At 43.7% G+C, this 25944-nt stretch overlaps 1 protein-coding gene and 1 long non-coding RNA gene across 2 annotated transcripts in view; both read right to left on the bottom strand.

Annotated features, from left to right (window-relative positions):
* Positions 1–25944, bottom strand: part of LOC306961406 — a 174736-nt gene that overhangs the window by 6570 nt on the left and 142222 nt on the right. The gene's annotated exons all lie outside the window — the stretch shown is intronic.
* Positions 124–25944, bottom strand: LOC306960432 (NACHT, LRR and PYD domains-containing protein 12-like; the record flags this gene model as incomplete). The annotated part of the gene is made up of 17 exons (XM_079552863.1): positions 124–653; positions 2033–2079; positions 2739–2912; positions 2983–3150; positions 3215–4997; positions 5065–5251; positions 5354–5417; positions 6515–6619; positions 10235–10330; positions 11795–11873; positions 16225–16394; positions 22213–22369; positions 23825–23956; positions 24075–24158; positions 24260–24343; positions 24405–24488; positions 25848–25944. 17 exons carry the CDS (start codon positions 25942–25944, stop codon positions 124–126), a joined length of 4041 nt encoding a protein of 1346 aa, XP_079408989.1.

The raw sequence follows: 25944 nt of genomic DNA, 5'->3' as shown, positions 1-25944 counted from the left end.
TTATCTGAAGGAGATTTTCCAACATCTCTAATGATTTACTTTGTTTTATCAATGAACTGGGAAAGGAATGTCAGGAAAAGGTCATGTGACTGAAACTCATCTGTATAATTGAGAGTCTGATCCTCAGTCTGACAGAGTCACTGAGGATCCATAAGTGCAGAGCCTAAACCCAGGGATCAGGGTGTGAGTGAAGGTGGTGTTGAAGGTGTGGAGGTGGATCAGTTCCTCAGAGGAGACTGTGTAGAAGGACAGAGAGCCAGCAGCACAGTCCACATACACCCCTACTGTCCCAGAGGAGGAGCCACGCTGAGGGAGGGGAGTTTGTTTGTCTTTATGCCAAACATAGAAACCATGTTTAGAGCAGAACAGACTATAGGACTGATCATTGTATCCAAACCCACTGTCATCACCTCCTCCTTTCCTCCTGATTCTTTTGTAAGACACTGATATATAAACCACTCCACTCCACTGGACCTCCCAGTAACAGCGCCCAGTCAGACCAGTGTCACACAGAAGCTGAGCCCATCCGTCAAATCTGTCCTGATGATCTGGATACGGCTGATATTCTCTCACATGTGTCGCCTTCTTGTTGTTGTCAGACAGTTTGAGGTTCCTCTGAGCTGTGTTTGGATCCAGAGAGAGTTCAGTGAAATCTGACAGAGAGAAAACACAGCAGCAGTTAGTCCCTGTTCACTCTTTAGAGGAGAACAACATTTATATTGATTTGAAATGGACTCAAAGATTACAACATGTATATCAACAAATACATGATAGATTTAATAATAATGAACATTTGCATTTAAACTCTTGGAAAGTGGTTTATCAGGAACAAAATAGAGAATATACTCAAATGACTTTCTTCAAGTTCAAACGTGTTGAAAGAAAGTGACTGGATCAAAGTTTCTGACGTGGCTCATTAAACACGTCTCTGTGGTTCATGACTCAGAGTTTCAGGTTTGAATTAAAAGGAAGTTAATTGGTGAAGCTAGTTGGACTCAACTGGATCACCTTTAAACTCTAGATTAATTTACCTCAAAATGCTCCAAAGGAGGTCTGATGATGGGCGGGGCTGAATACATCTCAGTAAATTAGTGATTATATTTCAGTTTCATATTAACAGTTCTGTTATTTTGGGCTGTGGGCGTTTGCAAAGTGCTTTAATTTATTCTGAATTAAGTAAGGGATAATGTATAGAACGCTGGTCATTATCGAGAAAATAAGTACCGACAGGGTGAAGGTCTTGTTTCACCCTGAAGGCCATTTGCCAACTGAACACACACAACATAAACTTCGTACACTTTTGTGAGGGCCGAAAGGTTTATTTAATGACTTCCGCGACAAAAAGTTCCCAAAAGTTTGCGCGTTGCTCTGCAACGTTTTGCTAGGCTAGAAGCAGCAAGGCTAGTAGCTAGCCTAGGTAGCTAGGCACAGTTGGAGGAATGGTGGTGAATCTCTGGGTAAGTTGAAAGTCAGACTCACGCTAACTTCACGAGCGATTCCCCCAACTTCTCTCGCAGTGACGGGTACAGATAGTGTCGCTACTACGTACGCGCGGAGTGATATGAAAGCACGAACTCCGTTGCCATTGGCAGCGTCATTATTTTTTTCAGAGGTCCTTTATCAGAAAATAATGACCGGCAGAACGTTGGGAAATCCCATTCAAATCATTGGAGCTTCTACTTACGTTGTGAAGAGCCGTATAATAATGGTAAATTAGTTCATAACAGGCGATATAACAAGTGTAGCTGCACGTTTTTTTTCTTTTCCTTTATTTCTCCAGGATAAAACTCATTGAGATTAAAAATGTCTTTTTCAAGAAGGTCCTGGCCACGCCGCTTTTATGCATGAATATAATGAAAATCAACATGAAAGTATTTTAAGTATTCAGAATACAGTACTCTGAGTGGACAAACTAATGGAATACATTATTAAATACATTTAAGGAAAGTATTCAGTATCTGAAATGAAATACAAAGTATTCTCCCCAACACTGTCCGTTTCCCAGAATGCTTTGTGTGAACGTTATACTCACACTTCCTGACTCCTGGTTTTAACCTCTCAGCTCCAGCAGGATCCAGTCTGAGGAAAGACACTTCAGGTAAACAGGGCATGCAGATGATGTCACACAGGAACAACTAAACAGCCTCACAGTTACAGGGTCATTGTGTCGCCCTGGAATCAGGGACCTGTTTTAAATTGATCGTTACAAATAAACAGTGAAGCTCAGCTCAATACTAAAGTATGGTGAGGTACACAGCTGTGTGGGGGTGATGAGGTCTTTCTTGGGGGTGCTCACAATTGTTTTTATTTTGGGGGCGATTAGAAAACATAACACATATAATAAATGTTCTCACTCGCAAAGGCGTAATTTTTAAATGTTTTTTGTGCTTCAGCCGCGCTCACGTCGCTGTATCAAAAGTGCACAATAATAACCTCTACCTTCAGCGTCTGACTTTATAACATCAGTCTAACTTCAGCTCATTGACCAAACTTGGAGAACAAGGCTGATGCTAAAAGACTCTGAAGAGTCTCCCGAACGAGCCGACTTGTTAACTGTCCACATACGTTAGGATCAAACGCTGCTTCTCCTTTTTATTTAAAGATCAACACAAACACATGAGCTGATGTCACTGAGACCTAACGAATCCAAATGGATTTCTCAAATGATATAAAAATCCAGTTTCTTCCATTAAAATGTTTACACGAAATATCGTCCTAACTGTAATGAATGTCCTCACCTGAGAGTGGAGAGTGAGCAGTGGGAATCCTCCTGTAGAGCAGTCAGGAGCTTTACTCCTGTGTCTCCTGGATGGTTGAAGCTGAGGTCCAGGTCTGTCAGATGGGAGGGGTTGGACCTCAGAGCTGAGGCCAGAGCAGCACAGCCTTCCTCTGAGATCAGACACCCTGACAGTCTGAACACACAGGGTTAAACAGAGTCATAGAAATGACAAACTCACAGAGATGAAGAGTAAACCCTCTGACCTGAGCTGCTCCAGTTTACAGTGAGGACTCTTCAGTCCAACAGACAACATCTTCAGCCCTGAGTCCTTCAGGTCGTTCTTACTGAGGTCCAGGACTGTCAGACTAGAGGAGCTGAGGACTGAGGACAGAGCTTCACAGCTGCTCTCTGACAGGTTACAGCTGCTCAGTCTGGAGAGAACACACAGTTTTAGGAGAAGTTTAGAAGGTTCATACTTACATAGACCTCACTCACAGAACTTTGTTGGAGGCTTTGACCACTGGCAGCAGCCTCAGCAGAGCCTCCTCTGAAGCACAGTATTTTTTCAGCTCAAACTGCTCCAGATCTTCTTCTGATGACAGTAAGATGAAGGCCAGAGCTGACCAGTGAGCAGGAGACAGTCCACCTTCAGACAGACGTCCTGAGCTCAGGTACTGTTGGACCTGCTCCACCAGAGAACCATCATTCAGTTCATTCAGACAGTGGAGCAGGTTGATGCTTCTCTCTGCAGACACTTCCTCACTCAGCTTCTGCTTGATGTAGTCAGCTGTTTTCTGATTGGTCTGGGAGCTTCCTCCTGTCTGTGTCAGCAGACCTTGGAGAAGCCTCTGATTGGTCGGCAGTGAAAGACCCAGGAGGAAGCGCAGGAACAAGTCCAGGTGTCCGTTTGGACTCTGTAAGGCCTGGTCAACAGCCATCTGATAGAAAAGCACTGATTTACTGATAAGAGCCTTTCTCCATAATGAAGTTTGTTTTTCTGAGAGCAGGTTGACTCCAGTGTGGAAGAAGGTCTGATGGACGTGAAGAGCAGCCAGAAACTCGTGCACACTCAGATGGATGAAGCAGTAGACCTTGTCCTGGTACAGGCCTGGCTCCTCTCTAAAGACCTGTGTGAAGACTCCGGAGTACACTGAGGCGGCTGCAGCGTCCAGCCCACACTCGCTCAGGTCACTCTCGTAGAAGATCAGGTTTCCTTTCTGCAGCTGCTCAAAGGCCAGTTTTCCCAGAGACTGCACCATCTTCCTGGTCTCTGGACTCCAGTGTGGGTCTGTCTCAGATCCTCCTTCATACTTGATGTTCTTGACTTTGGCCTGAACCACCAGGAAGTGGATGTACATCTGAGTCAGGGTCTTGGGCAGCTCTGCTCTCTCTCTGGTCTTCAGCACATGCTCCAGGACTGTGGAGAGGATCCAGCAGAAGACTGGCATGAAGCACATGATGTGGAGGCTTCGGGACGTCTTGATGTGGGAGATGATTGTGTGGGCCTCGTCTCTGAACCTGTTCCTGAAGTACAGCTCCTTCTGTGGGTCGGTGAACCCTCGCACCTCTGTCACCATGGAGACGCACTCAGCAGGGATCTGATTGGCCGCCGCGGGGCGTGTGGTTATCCAGAGGCGAGCGGAGGGAAGCAGGCTCCCCCTGATGAGGTTCACCAGCAGCTCCTCCACTGAGGCGCTCTCTGTGGGCTCCGTCAGGGCCTTGGTTTGGGTGAAGTCCAGAGGAAGTCTGCACTCGTCCAGACCGTCAAAGATGAAGAGCAGCTGCAGATCTTCAAAGCTGCACACTTCTTCTGTTGCTCTAAAGAAGTGATGGAGCAGCTGCACCAGGCTGAAGCTCCTGTTCTTCAGCACATTGAGTGCTCTGAAAGTGAAGGGGAACAGCAGCTGGACGTCCTGGTGGGCTTTGCCTTCAGCCCAGTCCAGACTGAACTTCTGAGTGAGCAGTGTTTTCCCGATGCCAGCCACTCCCTTTGTCAGCACTGTTCTGACGGGCGCCTCTGTGTCCGCGGGGCCTTTAAACATGTCTTCACATGTGATGGCTGTCTCTGCTCCGCCTGCTTTCCTGGAGGCTGTTTCCATGTGTCTGACCTCATGTTCCTGGTTGACCTCTGAGGCCCCTCCCTCTGTGATGTAGAGCTCTGTGTAGATCTGCTGCAGGAGGGTGGGGCTTCCTGCTTTAGCCACGCCCTCAAACACACACTGACACTTCTGCTGCAGGTCACGCTTCAGTTTACGCTGAAGAACTCGAGAACATCTCCCTGAATGAAGACACAGACAGAGCCTGAGTCTCAGAGAAGATCAAATGACTGAGTGAAATGGACCTACTGCTCCACAGACGCTCAGCCAGCTCCTTCTGCTGCCTCCTCCTCAGGAAGTTCACAGTGATCTTCAGAAAAGCCTCTTCATCCTCGTCCTCATCAGGCTCTAAGCATTCTGGGTAATCTGTGCTCAGAACCATTTGGAGCTTCTTCAGCTCCTTCTGGACAAAAGTGAAGATGTCCTCCTCCAGAAGCTGCACAGACACATTAGAAACAACACAAATGCAGTCAGTGTCAGATCTGTGTGAAACAAGTCCATTCATCTGAACATCTCCAAACTTCAGTGAAGGACACACCTTAAATATGGAGTCCAGCTGAGTGTGATGTTGCTGAGCTCTGAGCTCTGGAGCCTGCTCCACTCTGTGACAGAGACACAACAAACACCTCAGGATTCAGCTGTTTCTCTCACACTTTCAGAACCTCATTTCTTTATTTCTTTATTTAAGGATCCCCATTAGTCTTTACCAACGCAAAGACTACTCTTCCTGGGGTCCACCATTAAACCACTGTCTGTCCTTGTGTTTAAGGCGAGACACGGCAGGTGAAAGTATTGATTTTCACGCAGTGGTCGAAGTGGAGATTTTTATCTATTTTCCTCCCTTTACATCTTAGTTTTCATGTCAGAGAATAAAAATGACAAAACTCACCCCGCATGATGTTTATTTTTTGATGTTTTTTCCGCCTGCGAGGTGGGGGCGACCCGGAAGTAGCTGCTGAGTAGAAAGGCCGTCTTTCCCGCGGGTTTTCATTCATAAATATTGACAGATTTTACATCCACGTGTCCTGCTAAGGGGCCTCGTGATGACGCTTTCACCCAAATATGGTATTTTTCCTCCTACGAGACGCCTGGGGCGGAAAAGTCGAAGAACGGGCCGCGCATGCGCACTTGCTACAAAACTTCAGGGCTGGTTTTCTCTGAATGAGAGAAGCCGCACTCGGGCAGAGCCTGAGCCCTTATAGAAGCTCCCACAGACTCCAAACTTTACAGTCTGAGACCTAACAATATTTTGAAGGTTTTTTCAGACACATTTTTTAATATCTAATTCTTAGCCTGATTTATTCAACTTTGAAACCAAAAAAACAGGCGGAATTTGAGTTTTTACAGATTTTTTTTACTAATGATTAGTTTATTGAAAAACTAAACCAAATATCCAAAATCCCCTCTGAAAAAATCTTAGTTACTAATATGTCAATAAAATAAAACCATACATTTTAATCTGGCTCAATTCATTATTTTGATTTCGTTGCCCAAAATATAGGCAATTTTGGCCATTTTAATTTTGAAAATAACTTATTTTTATGTGAAAACATAAAATGACAGAAAAAGTTTAAAAAAAAAAAAAAAAATTTCTCATATTTATATCTGTGATGTTCAGCAAAAGTTTCAAATTGATGTCTCTACATTTTTTTTTCCCTATTCACCTGCAGTGTCTCGCCTTGAACAAACTCAATCTTACAGATCTGAGGAGAAGTTCAGAGGTTTCCACATGGACCAGTCACTCCTGAGGGACTCACAGACGGGGCCTGGTTCAGAACCTTCTGGTCTGACGTCAACACTGGGTCTAACATAGACAAATACATTTACAATGTCAGGGATAAATTATATTAGATTAAATTACAATAAAGTTTTATCAAACACTTAAAAGTGGGTAAATAGCCAGAATTATTTGGAAATAATTACTGGAATTACTGGAAATAACATGAATCAGCGCCTATGTTCCCACCTTCCTGAAAAGCATGGAAAGAACGCTTCCAGAATATGCAGCACTAAACACAAAGACATTACAGGATAGTAGGGAAACAAATGAGGCAACACTGGGGACAATGTCGAAAACAATCATGAAAATGTATGAGGGAGGGACATGACCAGAACTGACCACTCTCCTCCAGCAGCGTGCTGGGAACTAATTTATGCCCGGTAATCTCTTCTTGAGATTAGCGGGCATAATAGGCCACAATAGGCACACATTAATGTGGAGTTATAGCTCACATTAGTGCGCTGGTCTTTGGTGTAGGAGGTTGCCAGTTCAAATATTGCTTTGACACTTTTCTAATGCTTTCTCTTTTCTTGCCGGTGCAAGAGTGAGGCCAGTTTGGGTGTGAGGCAGAGGCGAGAGCAGGTTTGGGCGAGAGCGAGTGGGGGGCGGTCACAATGGGGGGACTGCGGCAGGGGGAGGGCTTTATTGCCACGTGCGGCTTTAATTATTTGGCCCGAGCAACGGACACTCATTAAAATCGATAACTGGGGCCGAAAACGCAAGAATTCACGTAGCAAACGTGAACCGATATGCACGTAACAGGGGTCAAAACGTAGTGCTCCGCAAGGTCTAATTTTGGGTGGGGTTCGCGAGAGAAAATAATAAACGTTGGCTCTGGGGCACCCCCTCAAACAGGCAGTTTACATTGACCCAATGGAGGACCAGTCGCAAAAAAAAATCATCGTACAAAACTGACATTGGCCAGGGACATAGACCACGTCAGGACATGTAAAAAATGGTATCATGACCCCGCCCTTAATGCTACAGGAAGTCGGCCATCTTGGCCCGAACCTCAAACCTTCAAAATCGTACCTCTTGAACTTCTGGCCCCGATCCTCGAATTTCCAATGGAAAGCCTCCAATTTTGGCCAACATGTCCCAAACCCATGTGGCTTTCAAAATCATCATTTAATTTTTTTTTTAAATTATCGGGCGTGGTCATGACAAGGCCGCAACTGAGAGGCCATTTTCACCGGACCCAATCCGGCACACGTGCACATTCCCCAGCTGGACCTAATGGTGTGCACACGCAGCCGCTACAGCCAAAATTGACTTTAAATTGGCTTGTAAGTGGCCCGCCCATCCTCCGTGAAAATCGCCAGAGGTCTTAGCCTAGGTCTTAGCAGAGGTCTTAGCCTAGGCCAGCATGGCCTCTGTCAGAGTTTCTCCTGAAATTCGTAAATTTTCCAAATATCCCCCTTTCATCACAAAAGCTACACTTTTGGACTCGTATATACTTATACTACCCCTCTGTCACAGACAGAAGCTTTAATTATGACGTTTTTGCCTCCAAATTCCTTTGCCTCCAAGTTTTTCTCAACTGCACAATCTAGGGAAGTTCAATTTGGCTGTTTCCTGTCCGTCTCTCCGTGTGTTCCTCGTACTACATGGGTCTCACAACATGCTTCAATATCGAGGGTGCTGCAGGGCTGGAGCACCCTCTCAACGATTCTTTGGGCAGCCAGAAATTTGCCCTAATTACAAAATGATAGAATGTATTATTTTCTAAACTGTAAATCCGTTTCCCGCAAATACACATGCGTGAGTCTTTAATTAATATCAAATCAGCTACTGAATTCACTCATCCTGAGTAGCTCCATTGGTAGAGAGCTGGTTTAGTGTACAGGAGGTTGCTGGATCAAAAACCAACCATGATTTTTTTTTTTCTTTTTTCTTTTGGACTCAGCATCTTCCGGGAAGATGCCTATGGTCCCACACTCATTAGAAACGGGGAAATAACCTCTCCTCCAGTGTGCCAAATTTCAGCCTGGGAATTTAGAGAAACCAAGCCATCATCAAGCCCATGTTTCAAGTGAAGGAGGTAGCTAGTCGAAACACAGCCTTGACACTTTTTTAATGGCTTCACCTTTTATGTGGGCTGCTGCACACATGCACACATTGTCCAGGCCTAAAACACATGAGCGCAGGGCATTTCATCTCAGTTCGGCTGGTACATTTGTTGTGCCTGTGTAGCATCATAGGTAGTGTTGTGTTCCCAACCAGTAGACAGCTGGATAAATTCTGACCTAGAATTTTTTTTTTTCTTCTTTTTTTTAGACCCGTACGTAGATATATTACCTCTTTGTCACCGAAAGAAGTTTTCAATTGGACGTTGTTGGCTCCAAATTCAGCCTTATCTGGACTGTAGTCACAGGAAGTTCAGTTTGCCTACTTCCTGTCCGTTTCTGTATGTGTTCCTCGTGCTACATATGTCTCACCAAAATATTGCTTGATATATTGAGGGTGCTGCTGAGCTGGAGCACCCTCTCAACAAATCTTTGGGCGGCCAGGGGAATTTACCCTACTTACAAAATGATTCAATATATTTTTGCCCAAACTGTAAATCCGCTTTCTAGTGCGGTCTTTCATAAGATTAATAGAAAATCGGCTCTATCATTCTCTCAACTTGTGTAGCTTCATTGGTAGAGTGCAGTGTTCCCATACATGAGGTTGCTGGATCAATCCCAACCTTGACTATTTTTTTTTCTTTTGGACTCTGCACTTACTGGGAAGAACATAAATCACTGCCTATGGTTCCAACCTCATTAAAAACAGGGAAAAAACCCTCTCCTCCAGTGGGGTGCTTGGACCTAATTTCGGCCCGTAAATTTAGAGAATCCTCGCCCTCGTCAGGCCCATGTTTGTATGGACTTATAGCTCAGTGATCACGTGGACGTCTGAGGTGAAGGAGGTAGCTTGTCCACACACAGCCTTGACACTTTTTTAATGCATTCTCCTTTTACATGGGCCGCTGCACACTTGTTCAAGTTTAAAACACATGAGCGCGGTGCATTTCATAAGATATTTTTTCAGGTCGGTTGGCATTTGCTGTCCCTGTGTAGTGTCATAGCTAGATTGTTGGTTTCCCAATCGTGAGACTGCTGGATCGATTCTTGCCTTGACTCGTTTTTTGTTGTTGTTTTTTTTGGACTCGACACCAAATGGATATAACATGAATCAACGCCTATGTTCCCACCCTCTTGAAAAACGTGGAAAGAATGCTTCCAGAATATAAAAACTAAAGACAAAGAAATTGTGGGATCGTACGGAAAGAACTGAGGCAACACTGGGGACAATGTCGAAAACAATTGAAAAAAATGTATGGGGGGGACACATGACCTGAATTGACCACTCTCCTCCAGTGGTGTACTGGGATCGAATTTGCAGGTAATTTAAAGAAGAGTAGCCCACATGAGGCCCACAATAATATGGAGTTACAGCTCAGTGATAGTGCGCTGGTCTTTGGTGTAGGAGGTTGCCAGTTGAAATATGGCTTTGACACTTTTATAATGCTAGGATGTCAATTAGGTCTGCCTTCAGTGGTGTTGGGATTTCTTGGAAAATCAAAATGGAAGCAATTAATTAACCTAATTATTCTTTTATGTAAGAAGTTTATTTTTAAAGCCAAAAATAACTCACCGCTCGGTCCTGAAGCATATTGGTTTTCCCATAGACCGGTCACTGAGGGACTCACAGCTGGGACCAGGTTCACATGGAGGATGTTTCTGGAGGATCCTGAGACAAAGAAGAAAACACACTTCAGTGAAACACATCAGATTCATTGTATTGGCCATTTGCAGTTTAAAAAAAACATTTTGGAATAAAATGTGCAAAGAGCTCAAAGTGCGATATGTAACACACATAAAAAGACACAATATGAAAACAGAACAAACAATGCCACATCAAAAACCTAAGGGCAAAATAAATAGAAGTGCATTGTTTAAAGTGCCTGAGTAAAGACACTGTTAAGATGGCGATCAGTAGAACATATGACAGAGCGATACCTTGTCCCTGAGGAAATTATCTCAAAAACGGCCTTAGCCGGGTGGCCTGAGGCATCATTGGCGAGTTGTAAAGCTCCATTCACTAGTCGAGCTTTATATGTGGCCTCCAGGAGCAGCAAAGTGCAGCCAATGGTCCTGCTGGCTGAGCGAACCACTTTGATCAAAGCCTTCTCCTCTTTTAGAGTGAGATTACCAAGCCACACAGTAATACAACTGGTTAAGACTCTCAATTACACAATAATAAAAGTTCAAAAGAATCCTAGTATTTTCAGTAAACTCTTGAAGCCTGCGGAAAAAAAAGAGGCGCTGACTTGTTTTCTTAGCAGCGTTCATCGTATTAGAGCTCCACTTCAAGTCACAAGAAAGAGAAACACCCAAGACTTTACATTTCTCAACAATGTGCACATCAGAAACACGGATAGTAATTGGCAACTGATTCCTATTGCAACAAAAATCCATAACAAGTTCGCATGTTTCTGAAGTGTTCAAAAGCAGGTTGTTTTCTCTACTCCGTTGAACAACATTCTCCACCTCCTAATCTGATTAAACAAAAGGTTGAGAAGAAGGTTGAGAGAGTGGACTTAGGGGAAATCTGTTGCTAAAGGTTACTTTTAAACACTGTATCTCTGAAGTCACTCAAACAGAGTCCTGATAGTTTTTTCAAGATTACAATTTTAAAAGCCAAACGCGAAAAAGTCATTAACATAAAGTGTCACGAGTCATTTTACTTTTTTTCTTTAAAATAAATCCAGCGAGAAATGGAGTGATCACTTCTCACTGACACCAGGCCTGTCCCAGGAGCAGATCTGTGAACACAAGAGAGACTTTAGGTCTGGCTCTGAAGTAAAGAACAGAGTTAGATCTGACTCTGAAGTAAAGAACAGAGTTAGATCTGACTCTGAAGTAAAGAACAGAGCTAGATCTGACTCTGAAGTAAAGAACAGAGTTAGATCTGACTCTGAAGTAAAGAACAGAGCTAGATCTGACTCTGAAGTAAAGAACAGAGTTAGATCTGACTCTGAAGTAAAGAACAGAGTTAGATCTGACTCTGACGTAAAGAACAGAGCTAGATCTGACTCTGAAGTAAAGAACAGAGTTAGAACCGACTCTGAAGTAAAGAACAGAGTTAGGGTCGACTCTGACGTAAAGAACAGAGTTAGAGTTGACTGACATGGAGAGCAGTGGTGGATCTCACCTCAGAGCTTTGGGGTCAGTGGTTTTAGAGGTAGAGGCTCCATCGTCTCTGAACTCTGGATCCATGTTCAGCCACAGACCTGAAGGAAATCACAGTTCCAATTTCCTCGACCAAAACAGCTGTCAAAAAAACAAAAAAAAAACAAATGAATTGCCCTATACATGACTTTCTTTCATTCAGAATGAGATTTGGAAGAGCTTGTATTTAGAAGTGTTAAAGAGGGGGTATTATGCTTTTTTCAGCCACATAGCACCAGTCTATATCTCACTACAATGATGACGAAACCTTCTGTTGGTCTGTCAATACAGTAAATTAGAATAACTGCCTTGTATAAAATTGCTGTTTCAAAATGGCGGTAGCAAATGACTTGAAATAGGCCCCTGTCTCTTTAAGAACCTCTGACCCTTTCCGACACGCCCCCTCCACACGCTGTCTGTGGCATCACAACAACACTGCGCTCGTTGTCTCAACAGTATTGAAACTACGATCGGTGCATTTTAATTTTTATTGTTGGAAAGGAGCTACTGTTTATCACTTTGTGAACAATGGTCACACAGGATATTATTTGGAGACGAACCTTCCACACCGGACGCTTGGACGGGGCTCTTGCCTGAAAAATAACTGCTGTTTGGAGGCTATCTCTTTGCAACTGCCATGCCCTATGGATCTCTAACTATACCCCCATGGACGACACCAGGATCTTCAGGAGCCCATACGATTCAAAAGACGGACATTATCTGTGCAGGTGGACAATGGTTTTTCGAGGTTACCCGTTAGCTTGTTATAATCGACTACAGCTCATTGTTGATGAAAAGTCTGTAATAAACCACAAATGTGTAAAGCCAGGCTCATTGTGTGATCATCGTAAAGGCTGCTTCGAGTAGTTGCCTGCTTTATTGACGTTATTTGTGCATAATATGCTGCCTGTTTTCAATGAATGTTGTGAAGGTGAAGGTTGTTAGCTTGTCGCGGCTAATAGTGCCTTAGCTCCGGGAGAAAACCACTCGGCTACGACTCACTGTAGATGAAATGTGAGCAATAAACTACGAAATCAACAAGCCAGGCTCCGTGTGTGGTCATCATAAAGGCTGCTTCAAGCAGTTGCCTGTTTTAGTGGCGTTTTTAGTGCATAATATGCTGCTTGTATTCAGTGAATTTTTCCGTTAGCTTATCGCGGCTAGCTTGTTAGCTCCGGGAGAAAACCACTCGGCTACGACTCACTGTAGATGAAATGTGAGCAATAAACTACGAAATCAACAAGCCAGGCTCCGTGTGTGATCATCATAAAGGCTGCTTCAAGCAGTTGCCTGTTTTAGTGACGTTTTCAATGCATAATATGCTGCTTGTATTCAGTGAATTTTCCCGTTAGCTTGTCGCGGCTAGCTTGTTAGCTCCGGGAGAAAACCACTCGGCTATGACCCATTGTAGATGAAATATGAGCAATAAACTTCCAAATCAACAAGCCAGGCTCCGTGTGTGATCATTGTTAAACGGTTCTTTATGTGTGTGGTGGTTGACTTTATGTGTGCATATTTCTCGTTTTCACGTGATGACTCAAGGTTTAGCTTAGCATTAGCTTTCTCCGGAGGCTCTGTGCATCATCAAGGCCCAGCGCAGAACCAGACACTGAAATAAGTGTTCTTGTCACCGGTTTTAATCCTGGGTGTTTCGGTAACAGAAACACTGATGTGTGTCTTTGTAAAAGTCTGCTGTGGCTCCGGTTCACAACACATGAAGCTAATCCTCCATGATGACTGTTTATATCTTAGGGCTAGACACTGCGGGGAGGGGGTTCTGCTGAGGAGCAGTGGTTGGTTACTCGGCTGGTGACGAAAGGTCGGAGGCGTATCCTGGAGGTCGAGGGCGTTCCCTAAAGGAATCAGGCGTTTTATCCCTAAAATGGCTGCCATCAGTGTTTCTACAGATTACTCGAAAATACGTGAATGTGCCAAGGCAACACTTCAGGCATGGTTTTAATGAGGGAATGACTTAATAACATAATGTAAAGCTTGAAAAAGGAAAGTTTGGGATGAGTTTGGGCAACTATTCAACTGAAATGTTGGCTCTTATGTTACAGCATCAAGACAGGTAGAAAAAAAAATAGAGCTAAATAAAGCAGCCAAACTCATACAACAAATATTTTTATGCTGAGGTTATGTCAGAATCAGATGAACAAATGGAGCTGATTCTGCACAGCTTCTCTCGATTAAAAACTTTGTGCAACAGGAATATTTGTGGATCAAAGAAAAGCATTTGATACAATAGATCACACAATTCTACTCAAAGTTAGAACGCTACAGTATCAGGGGTATAGCATTACAATGTGTGAAGCGAGATCTGAGTGAAAGAACACTAGATCTGAATGCTCACATTTCAATTGTGGAGTTTCAGAGGGGTCTGTATCGGGGCCGATGTTTTTTTATTTGATATAGTTATTTGTGATAGTGTAACCTATATTAAACCCCATATTGTTTGCAGATGACACAAATCTTGCTCTGTCTCGGACCTGTATAAACGTAAGATGTAGCTGCAGAATTGAACAAAATAAGAATGTGGTTCAACATGAATACATTATTCTTGAACATGAATAAAACAAAATGTATGTATTTTGGAATGAAAGAATGCAGAAATTACCTCAGTGGATGGCACACATATAACACACTTTATATGAGACGCCACAATTACAAATCTAATGTTTATAAAATGTAAAAACACATTATCAGTGATGTCACAGCTTGATTTCCCCAAACAGCAAGGACCAACAGTGCCATCTACAGCCACAAGTTTAGTTTAGTTAAAGGTCCTATATCATGCAAAATCGACTTTTTGGAGCTTTTAGCCATGTTGTTATGCTATTTCCTTATCAAAAACACCCCCAGAGTGGTTTGCGGCTTCATTCACGCAGCTCTCAGTAATCCTCCTGAATCCTGCTCTCTGAGCAGCTGCTCCTCCCTCTCCTGGTGAACGGCTGAGTGTTCAGTTGTGTCGTAACAGCGGAACGGAAGTGCTCGACGTCTGTAATGTAATGTCTTAATTCTATGCTTACGGCCTGATTTTAATTTGTAAAACAGCTTTTTCATTATTTCTGTCGTAAGAGAGAAACAAAGAGTAAAAAAAAATAAAAAAAAATAAAAAAAGGATGTGCCCGAAGTGCTTCCAGGTCAGCTGTGGCCAAAACAAACACATCGCGTCTGAACAGATCAGTCATGTTTGCGCTGCAGCTGTGAAGATGGAGCTCGTTACCTACTCTGGACACCTGTTTTTTATTCTTAACTAACGATAATGTCACGGACGGAGAAAAAGAAGCGCGTTTGGCTACGAGGACGAGGAGTTTATTCAACCCTTTTCAGGAAGAGGCCACTCAGCTGTTTTTTTCTCCGGGATTCAGCGACTATCAGCCAAAATGGTGTTTTTCTGTGACTGTCACTGATGGATGTGTGGGGAACCTTCGCCAGAATCAAAGTGGATTAACTTTTATAACCAACGCGAGTCCCATAATGTAAACAGCGATGGACCAGAGCGGTGAGTCAATCCAAACGCGGGTTAGCTTGTGTGTTAGCATATTAGCATGTGTGTTAGCCATTTATGAAGCTGTGTTGCAGATGTCAACTCCATATAACTGCATCGTGAAGTAACTTCACTTATTGTTGTTTATTTATATTACGGTAAAGTTGTATGCGCGGAGAGAGGTGGCGGAGTTAACTGAATCGAAGCGTTGTGTCTTCCGGGTTTGAAAAATACCTCCAGAAAACACTTATATTTATCACAAAAATGAGTGCTCCATAATGGTAGAGGTACAATATATCATATAAATGCCTATACTTAACTTTGGAATGGCTAAAATAGCATGATATAGATCCTTTAATGTATTTGAACAGGGACAATGTACAACATGCATTAACCTCAGAAAGGAGCGATGCGTTGTACCAGGTTTGTAGCACTAGTTTTCACCAGCAGTCCCTGGGCGGAATAATGTCAACAGACAAAGTCAGTATTACAGCTACAGAGACTACAACTATAATTTGATTAAATGTTTGAATAACTGTGTGTCACCACTGTTCTCCTTTTCCTGAAACAACAACCTGCCCTGGGACTGATGCAAATCAGCCATAGTGGCAGCATATTTGCATGTGGACTTTGAGGATTCATGTTAACTAATATACACAGTTCCATCTGAAATGAATAAAGAAAATAGTGCTAAACGTGACTCAGCTAAAAGGGAAAATAAATAAACATGAAACGGAGCATTTCAGATCTGATTAAAGAGTCAATAAATCAGAATTTAGACCAAAGGCCACAAACCAAGAAATGAAGGAAGAAAGACTCAACCAGACTAAACCAGGTCTAAACCAGGGCTAAACGAGGACTAAACCTGGTCTAAGCCAGGTCTATCCCAGAGCATGGGTTAAATATGATGAGAGCAGTCGAACCTGAGCGGATCCACAGAGTCCACCGTGTCCCAGAGAAAAGTGCGTCTGACGGAGAGACCGGTTTCTGCGTTTCTTCCTGGAGCGACTCAGAGCCACACCTGGATTGGGTGCGGTCCAGGTGGGCGGGGCATGGGTCCAGGTGGGCGGGGCATGTGTCCAGGTGGGCGGTGCTGCAGACAGGTGACAGGAGGAGAGGCTCATACAGCAGACAGTGATGAGGGAAGAAGGAGAATTACACTGAGGCTGAACAGAGCAAGTAAAGAAAACAATAGATGGTTTTCTGGGTGATCTGTAAACACTAAAGTGAACGTCTCGCTCATAGACATGTTCTTGCTGCGTGTCTTCCTGCCCCTTACAGTTAAGGTCCAGCTGGAAACTCTTCTAACCTACACATTTAAGCCCACAAATGCACTTCTGATGGAAACGTCTTCATGGAGCTGTAAATAGAGCTTTGTCGTCTGGAATAGTGAAGCCAGTGCCGACTACTGCCTCAGGCAAACGCTTCAGAGTGTTGAAGAGAAGTTGTTTTATTATTATGACTTCTTATTATTGAGACTTTGAGCGCCAGACAAGTTTCATTCTGCTTGTGTGTAATGACAAATAAAGCATTTCGATTCTATGTTTAGTGGCCGTTAGAGGCGAGTCCCTCAGTAGAAGTGGGGAAGCTGCTGAACCGGGGGAACGTAGGTCCACACACATAACAGAGCACATTTCTGTCCCGTCTGTGTCTCTAAAGAAATGCTGTGGAACCTGCCCGACCAGGAGCAAAGAGCAGCTCCTCATCACGTGACGACAAATGCTCCCCTGCCCTCAGGCAATGCATGGATAAGTCTCTCTAAGTCTGGTTTTGACACTATTCCTCTGATCTTAGCAATGTTTTTCAGATGACAGAGAGTATCTACAGGCCCATGTTCACCTGTATCAGTGACGGAGAGTATCTACAGACCCATGTTCACCTGTATCAGTGACAGAGAGTATCTACAGGCCCATGTTCACCTGTATCAGTGACAGAGAGTATCTACATGCCCATGTTCACCTGTATCAGAGACAGAGAGTATCTACAGACCCATGTTCACCTGTATCAGTGACAGAGAGTATCTACAGCCCCATGTTCACCTGTATCAGAGACAGAGAGTATCCACAGGCCCATGTTCACCTGTATCAGAGACAGAGAGTATCTACAGACCCATGTTCACCTGTATCAGTGACAGAGAGTAGAGATTGTGGATGACCTGTTGCCGGTTTGTGAGGTAGGACTGAAGCCAGGACAGAGCAGAGCCGGTGATCTTGAGGTTGGATTTGAGGCGGGACAGGAGGGCGGATGATGGTGTCGAATGCTGAGGTCCAGGAGGATGAGGATGATGAGGCTAACAGTCAGAGGATAGCATCAGCGGACAACAGACTATAGCATCAGTAGTCAACAGTTTAGCATTAGCAGCTAGCACATTCAGAGTTTGGCATCAGCGGCCAACAGAGTTTAAAAACAGCAGCTAACACAGAATTTAGCATTAGCGGCTAACAGAGTTAAGCATTCAAAGTTTAGCAATAGCGGTCAACATAGGTTAGCGTCAGCGGCCAACATAGAATTTACCATCAGCGGATGACATAAAATTTTGCATCAGCGGATGACATAAAATTTTGCATCAGCGGCAAACAGTCAGGTTAGCATTAGCAGCTAACAGAGTTTAGCATCAGCGGCAAACAGTCAGAGATTAGCATCAGCAGCTAACTCAGAATTCAAGATTAGCGGCAAATACAGAATTTAGCATAAGCGGCAAACAGTCAGAGGCTAGTATTAGCAGCTAAAGAAGTTTAGCATTAGCGACAAAAAGTAAGGTTAGCATTGGCAGCTATCAGCCAGAGGTTAGCATCAGAAGCCAACACAGATTTTAGCATTAACAGCAAAAGTTTAGCGTTCTAAGTTTAGCATCAGCGGCAAAAAGTCAGGGGTTAGTATCAGCGGGCACAAAGTCAGGGGTTAGTATCAGCGGCTAGCAGAGTTTAGCCTCAGCAGCCAACACAGAAGATAGCATCAGCGGAAAAAAATCTGAATTTAACATTAGCGGGTAAAGAAGTTTAGCATTAGCTGCAAAAAACGTATAGCATCAGCAGCCAACAAATAAATTGCATGAGCGGATAACATAGAACTTAGCATCATCGGCAAGCAGAGTTCAGCATCAGCGGCAAAAAGTCATAGGCTAGCATTAGCAGCTAAAACTAACTCATTTAGCATTAGCGACTAACAGATTAGCATTTAAAGTTTAGCATCAGCGGCCAACAGCTTAACATTCACCGCTAACACAGAACCATTGGAGGCAAACACAGTTTTGCATCAGCAGCCAACAAAGTTTGTTATCAGAGATCAACATTAGCAGCCAACATAGTTTAGCATTAGCATTAAACAGAGTTTAGCACTAGCGGCAAACACAGAACTTAGCATTAAAAGCTAGCAGTTTAGCATTAGAGGCTAACCGAGATTAGCATTAGAGGCTATCCGAGTTTAGCATTAGAGGCTACCCAAGTTTAGCACTAACGGCTAACAGAGTTTAACATCAGGAGCCAACACAGAGTTTAGCATTAGCAGCTATAAGTCATAGGTTAGCATTAGTGGGTGTCAATCATACATTAGCATCAGTGGCTGTCAGTCATAGGTTAGCATCAGTGGCTGTCAGTCATAGGTTAGCATCAAAAGCTAACATATTTTAGCATTAACGTCTAACAGAGTCTAGCATTCAGAGTTTAGAATCAGAGGCAAACAGAGTTTAGCCTTAGCGGCTAAAAGTGTTTATCATCAGTGGCCAACAGTCAGGGTATAGCATCAGCGACAAACACAGTTTAGCATAAGTCAGAAATTAGCATTAGAAGCAAACAGAGTTTAGCATCAACAGCTAAATGAGTTTAGCATCAGCAGCTAATACAAAATTTAGCACTAGCAGCAAACACAACTTAGCATCAGCTGAAAACAAAGTTTAGCATCAGCGGCAAAAAGTCAGAGTTTAGCATTAGCGGCTATCAGTTAGAGGCTAGAATCAGAAGCTAACACAGAATTTACCATTAGCGACCAAGACAGTTTAGCATCAGCGGCCCACAGAGTTTAGCATCACTACTTATCTGGTCTCTCCACCTGTACGCTAGCGTAACGTCGGAAATGTAAACATTCCTCCATTACCGGTGACACGGGGGCGCTAGAGTGTTAAAGCCTCCACTTCACTGGGAGAGTCGTCGTTCTGGCAAATACGGATTTTGTTTACAAAAACTACCTGTACACAGGGCTGATCATCACGTGAACTCACACCAAGAGGGAAACCCGCGAGCACTTCTGTTCTCGCGAATGCCGTTTCTGTGCCTGGAGCACAGATGTAGAAGGATGTAGAAGGAGGTTGTAGAAGAGAGAAGCAAAGTGAGAGAGTCTGTGAGAAAGGTATGAATGTGCGTGCGTATGTATGCAGAGGATGTATAATATAAACGTAGTCACTCACCGCTGACGTCTTCATCAGACGCTCGTCCAGCAAAGTAGCATCAATGATGGGGGAGGAGAGAGGGTGATGGAGAGAGGAGGAGGGAGGAAAGTGACAGAGTGTGTGAGAAAGATAATATGGATGTGCGTAAGTATCCAGAGAGCAAGAGCGAACCATAACCCTAACCCTACCAGCAGCACCAGCAGCACCAGCAGCACCAGCAAAACCAGCAGCACCAGCAAAACCAGCAGCACCAGCAGCACCAGCAAAACCAGCAGCACCAGCAAAACCAGCAGCCACACACCGGTGACGTCTTCATCAGATGTTTGACTCCAGCAGAGTTTACTCACCCTGTGCTCCTCTGGTCAGAAAGTCCTCAGTCCGTGATCCAGTGCTGGATTCTCTGAAAGAAAAGCATTTAAAATCACATGACTCCAGACCTCACCAAGCCGACACTCGAAATCTAGAATAATTAAGACACAAATCTGGACCAGGTGAGGATTTTTCTATCGGTCAGATTAACCTCTGGTTTTATCTGTCGATCTCGCTGCAGTTTACACACATTTCTTCCATATGTCACTTTTTTAAAGATTAGAAACCACATTTTATTACAAAAACCTATAACACTGACATTGTTTTTAAAATGGAGGAGCACAGACGGGCCTCTCAATGTTCTCCTTAACCTCTTACCCCCCGCCTTGACCGAGCTTTACCCAAATCTGAAAGCTTCAAAGAAAAGCGTCAAAACAAGGATGAAAAACGTGGAGAAAACATGACAAAAAGCAATGAAAAAAGGAATGAAAAAGCCACAAAAACACGACAAATGTGGCGACAACATGACAAGTTACAATCACTTTTGTAGGTCTTAGCTTTCAAATGAGGAGTTGCACTGTCGCTCTCCAGGTGAGAAGCTTTCAGATTTGGGTAAAGCTGAACAGGAGAAAAGGCGCTGGGTTAAGGCGGGGGCTAAGAGGTTAAAACATGTCTTTGTGGAAGTGTTGGGCCCAGGTCAGAGTCAGGGCCGTGTTTCAGTCTCAGTCGCTCCTGATTTCACACATTTCTGATGATTGTAAATGTTCAAACATCATTTTACATTTTAGCTCCTTTAGTTCATTTAGACGAAGACTAAAACTACATTAAAATATGTTGTAAAATTAACACTGTTCCATAACAAAGGCCCGGGTCAAACCGATCTGACCAGGTCCAGGTTTTGGGACCGACTTCTGGCTGTGGCCAAAGCGCTGACCCGCGTCTGACCCGTGTCTGACCCGCGCCTGACCCGCGCCTGATGTGACTGAACAGACTCTGCCTCCGGTGAGGAGAGAGTGGACAGCCCTCACTATCCACACGCAGGTCATAGGATTTAATAGTTCACAACATCATACCGTTGTGCTATAAGGGGATTTTACCCATATTAGCATTTAGCCGCTGTTAGCGCCGCTTTAGCTGGTGTTAGCATAACATTAGCATGTAGCTTACCTTCATAGTTGTATTCAGCGGTTTCTTTTCTGTTCTAACACAGCTCGGCTCCTCTGAATGATTCCATAACTCCCTCCAGAAGCAGCATTTGTCCACATTTGTTCTCATGGCGGCTCTAAAAACTTTTCATGACGATCTGTACCGCGTGATCCTCCGTGGGGGCCCGGGGGCGGCGCGGTCGGGTCGCGCTCATTAGCCTCACCTGTTTCCTTCAGTGAAGAGGTCATTCCTGCCTTCACAATAAAAGGGCACTTCCTGTCTGACAAACTTTCACAACAAATGGCCAGTGTTGGGCGGGTCAGTCTAAAGCAGGGGTGTCCAAACTACGGCCCGCGAGCCAACTGCGGCTCGAGGCCCACTTTTAATTGGCCCGCTGCAAATTCTAAAAACATAATATCATTTTATTTTATTATTTTTATTGAATATATGTATAAAATAAATGACAATCCCTTAATAGAAAGCTGTGATGAAGGCTGTGTTTTACTTTGAGCATATTTAATTAAAATGCATAGATATATATCTGAGCTCTACTGAGTGTGGCCCAGTTGAAACAACAACAACAAAAAACTCCAACAACAACATGTTTAACTAGAAGCTTTTGTGATTGATTTGCATAAACGGTTTAATTTGCAGTGAATGTAACGGTTGGAGTGGAGTTCTGACGATGGTTTGGGAAAAACCCACCATATTGCCGCCCCTTCAATAAATTACCGTTCACGTTCTATTTTCACCACAGTCTATCTTTCATTATAACATTCAACAAGTGAGTATAGTGATTATATGCACCAAAGTACTTCAACAACAAGCCTATTATAAGTTTCTAAAATACAAAACTTCTCAATAACCAATGATTAAACATTTTATTCAAACTTTTAATCATCACTATTTCATAACATATATTGTTGCTTACATCGTTATTTGTTTCTTAAATATGCACAGCTCATTTTTATAACACACTGATCCAGGTCTGTGATGTTAAAGAGCCGTTCTAAAGAGCTGGTCATGAACGCCACATCCTGAGTGGTTAAAAACAGCGACACCAGAGCCTCACATGGGGAACAGCAGGCGACCACTGAACGTGCTGTGGTGGTTTTGAGTATCAGAGATTACATGGTTCTGCCACAGACGCAGAAACACCACGTCTCCGGCCTCCAGGAGCAGAGCGACTCCATTGGACGTGGTGCCGTATCCGTCTGACTGTCGTTCACCTGCGATAAAAACATGTTCTCCGTTCTTCACTAACGCGGCAGATGAGACGTCCACAGTTCATTTCAGTGAGATTTGCATTCTGGATATTGTTGCAACATCCACCTCCTCAGTGGAACATGGTGGTGCAGCATCATGGCATGTATTTACTGATGTGACTGTGGACAAAAGCAGCAGGATGAATTCTGAAGTGTTTGGGCCAATATTATGAGCTCATATTCAGCCAAATGCTTCACAGTGCAGATGGACAATGACCAGGGCCGGACTGGGACTGAAAAACAGCCCTGGACTCTGACCAGCCTGGCCCAGATTAGCGTAAATGCGACGCTTCCACAAAGACATGTTAACCTCTTACATCCCGTATTAACAGAGAGCATTTTCTCCTGTTCGGCTTTACCCAAATCTAAAAGCTTCTTGACTGGAGAGCAACACTGTAACGCCTCATTTGTAGCTAAAATCTAGAAAAGTGATGGTAACTTTTTGTCGCCACATTTTTGTCATGTTTTCATCACTTTTTTGTCACTTTTTCATTGGGTTTTTGTTGTTTGGTGTTGTTTTTGTCACTGGTTTTTCGTTTTTTTTTCTTCTTCATGCTTTTGTTGTTTTTTCATCGCTTTTTTCATTACTTTGTTGTCACGTTTTCGTCTCATTTTGTTGTGTTTTTGTCACTTTTTGTTGCTTTTACGGTGCATTTTTGTTCCGTTTTCATCCTCGTTTTTGGATGGTTTTCTTTTAAGCTTTTAGATTTGGGTAAAGCTCGATTACGGCAGGGTGTGAGAGGGTAAGGAGAAAAGTGAGAGGACAGACCGGTGGCCCTAGAGCCAGTGGCCCTTCTGTGCTCTTCCAGAATGGACATATGGCCAGTCCGCCCCTGAAAATGACCCAAAACTACAGCCAAAGCCAAAGCTTTTTAAGGCAAAGAAGTGGAATGTTATTCAATGGCCAAGTCAATCACCTGACATGAATCCAACTGAGCAGTATTTCAGCTGCTGAAGTCATAACTGAAGGGAAAATGTCCCAAGAACAAGCAGGAACTGAAGACATTTACAGTCGAGGCCTGGCAGAACATCACCAGGGATAAAACCCAGAGTCTGTGACGTCTGTGCCTTCTGGACTTCAGGCTGTCATTGACTGCAAAGGATTTAAAACCAAACATGAACAATAAAATGTTTGACTCATAATTGTTTGCTTTGTTCCATTACTTTTGGTCCCTTGAAAAGTGGGAGGCTCACATAAAAACACTTGTAATTCCTACACCGTTCACCTGATTTAAATAGTCTCAAAATAAAGCTTAGCTTCCTGCACTTTAAGGACATCTTAGTTGTTTCAAATCTTTTGTGGTGGATTATGGAGCCAAAAAGATGAGAATTGCGTCGATGTCCCAATATTTATGGGCCTGACTGTAGTGTCGTGCTGCTGCTGAACACTTCACTGTGACATTATTTCAGTTCCTTCACCTGTGTCTGGGCTGTAGGCCTTTCCGATGTTGGAGACCACACGTTTGAACACCAGAGTGGTGTGAGCGTTGATTGGTCCAAGCGTTTGCTCGCCTGATTCCGACAAAGAGGCAGAGAAAGCCACTTGTCCCACTGGAATGAGAAGTTTAACAACGACATCACAGATTGAACTCGATGCTTTTGTGAAAATAACATTCCTGTAGTTTTTAATGTTCTTCCTCTGGTTCCAAAGCATCAGTAAAAGTCTCACCTGCTCTGTCTCTCCTCAGAGACTCCACTTGGTTTTCAGTCTCGTTGGTCCGAGTCTTTAAGCTCTTTAGTTCAGAGGCTTGAGCTGAAGCAAAACAATGAGTCTTAAATCAGTCAAGAACAAAGCAACAAATTGTCTCAAACACACTTTGTCGTATCAGAGAGAAGTGTCGTCTTTAATCTCACCTTGGTCAAGTGTTTGCATCTGCTCCATCCTCGTCTGCAGCTCCTCGATCCTGACTTCATATTTAGCCAGTTTAGCGTTTTGTTCTGACAGAGAGAGCAGTCCAGTTAGAACAGAACAAAGATGGAGCAAAAGCTTCATTCTCACCTTGGTTGAGCGTCTGCAGCTGCTGGATCATCAGTCTGTTCTCGGCCAGTTTGGCGCTCGTCTCTCGGAGCACAGCGTGGAGGTCTGACAGACAACATGAGGCTCCGGCACATTCACACTCTCTGGACTTCCTTGTCTTTGTTCAGTGATCTCAGCTCCAGACAGAGAGCAGAGCAGCAGCAACAGACACAACACACTCATTTTCCTGCATTCTGGTCAATTCTAAACAAATAAAAACAATATAACAAATAAAACAGTCATGATCTGGCCATTCTGCTGTTGTGAAAAAGTCCTTGTATAATTAGTCCAACCAAACAGACACTAGTGCATCTTTAACCCTTAAATGACCCGGCGGCTGTAGCCTATGGGTGGTCAGCATATGTCAGTGGCCTTTATGACCAGGATCAATGGTGGTTAGGGTTTCAGGTTTTGTGGATGGAATGTATGCTGTTATGGAAATCTGAACCATTAATTGCTTATTCCTCTCATCATGTCACATATGCTTTATGGATATTTGCCGATTACATACAGTGACCTATATTCAGTGAGCATTACCTAATTTACTAGAGTTCAGGTGCATGTTTGTGTATGTATCTCAACACTGTAAGACTCCTTTGACCATTACATCATTGGCACCTGCTTGGTCAAGGTCAGGACATCTTATCTAGAATTGGAGACAGGGTGTTTGTGTCCTTGTGTGGCGACGCTTGTCTTATACATTTCGTCAGAGTTTCTGAATGTCCTAGGTCAATCTGACCCATTACACCATTGGGGCATTCCATAATCGTGTGATCTTTGTGCTGTCTTTGTGTATAAATACTGTGAGCTGTGAACTGTTCTCCAGAGCATCTTGTATCCAGGTACTTGGTGTGTCTCCATATGCATATGTTAAATAAACCTGCACGCTTGATTCAGGACAACTTCTCTCCGGTTTTCATTTAATATGGTCTCAATATTTACCATAACAATTGGCGTTGTCGGCAAAACTTTTGAGCGATCCTTTTTCCTCACGTAGTGAGCAGTGTTGGCCACATGGAAGCCTAATTTTTCTTTCAGCCTCAAGCTTCGCAATTTGGAGAGAGAGGACTGTGTCACTCCATGGGGGAAAACGTCGCCACTAAGTTGAAGGATCTGCAATTATTGGGTGAGTTGTTGTCTGATTCAACTGTGTTTAAAAAAGGTTCTGATTTTAGTAGAATTTATATTTTGGCTGATGTCTTGGGCTCAGGGTAACCTTCGGTAGTGTTTAGTCTGTCCTGTTTCCGTGCCATTTTCCTCTGGGGTTACGTTTATGGTGTTTCTTGGGAACACCATAAACATAAACACACTGCGGGACTGGGCCTAAATCCACGCTCACCTAGGAAGGTAACGGGTGGAAAGAGTCCACCTTGTTAGGATAACTAGTATCGCTTACCGAGGTTAGGTGCCTCAAAATAGGGTTACCAGGTGGAGCAAGTGCTTGGGGCACTGGCGACAGTCGTAGAGACGTCTCGGCGTAGTTTGTTTTGGGTGGATATTGGAAAAGCGTACGTACGCCCAT

This window comes from Gobius niger (genome assembly GCF_951799975.1).
Source record: "Gobius niger genome assembly, chromosome: 3".
Taxonomy (NCBI): domain Eukaryota; kingdom Metazoa; phylum Chordata; class Actinopteri; order Gobiiformes; family Gobiidae; genus Gobius; species Gobius niger.
This window is presented reverse-complemented; position numbering and strand designations above follow the sequence as displayed.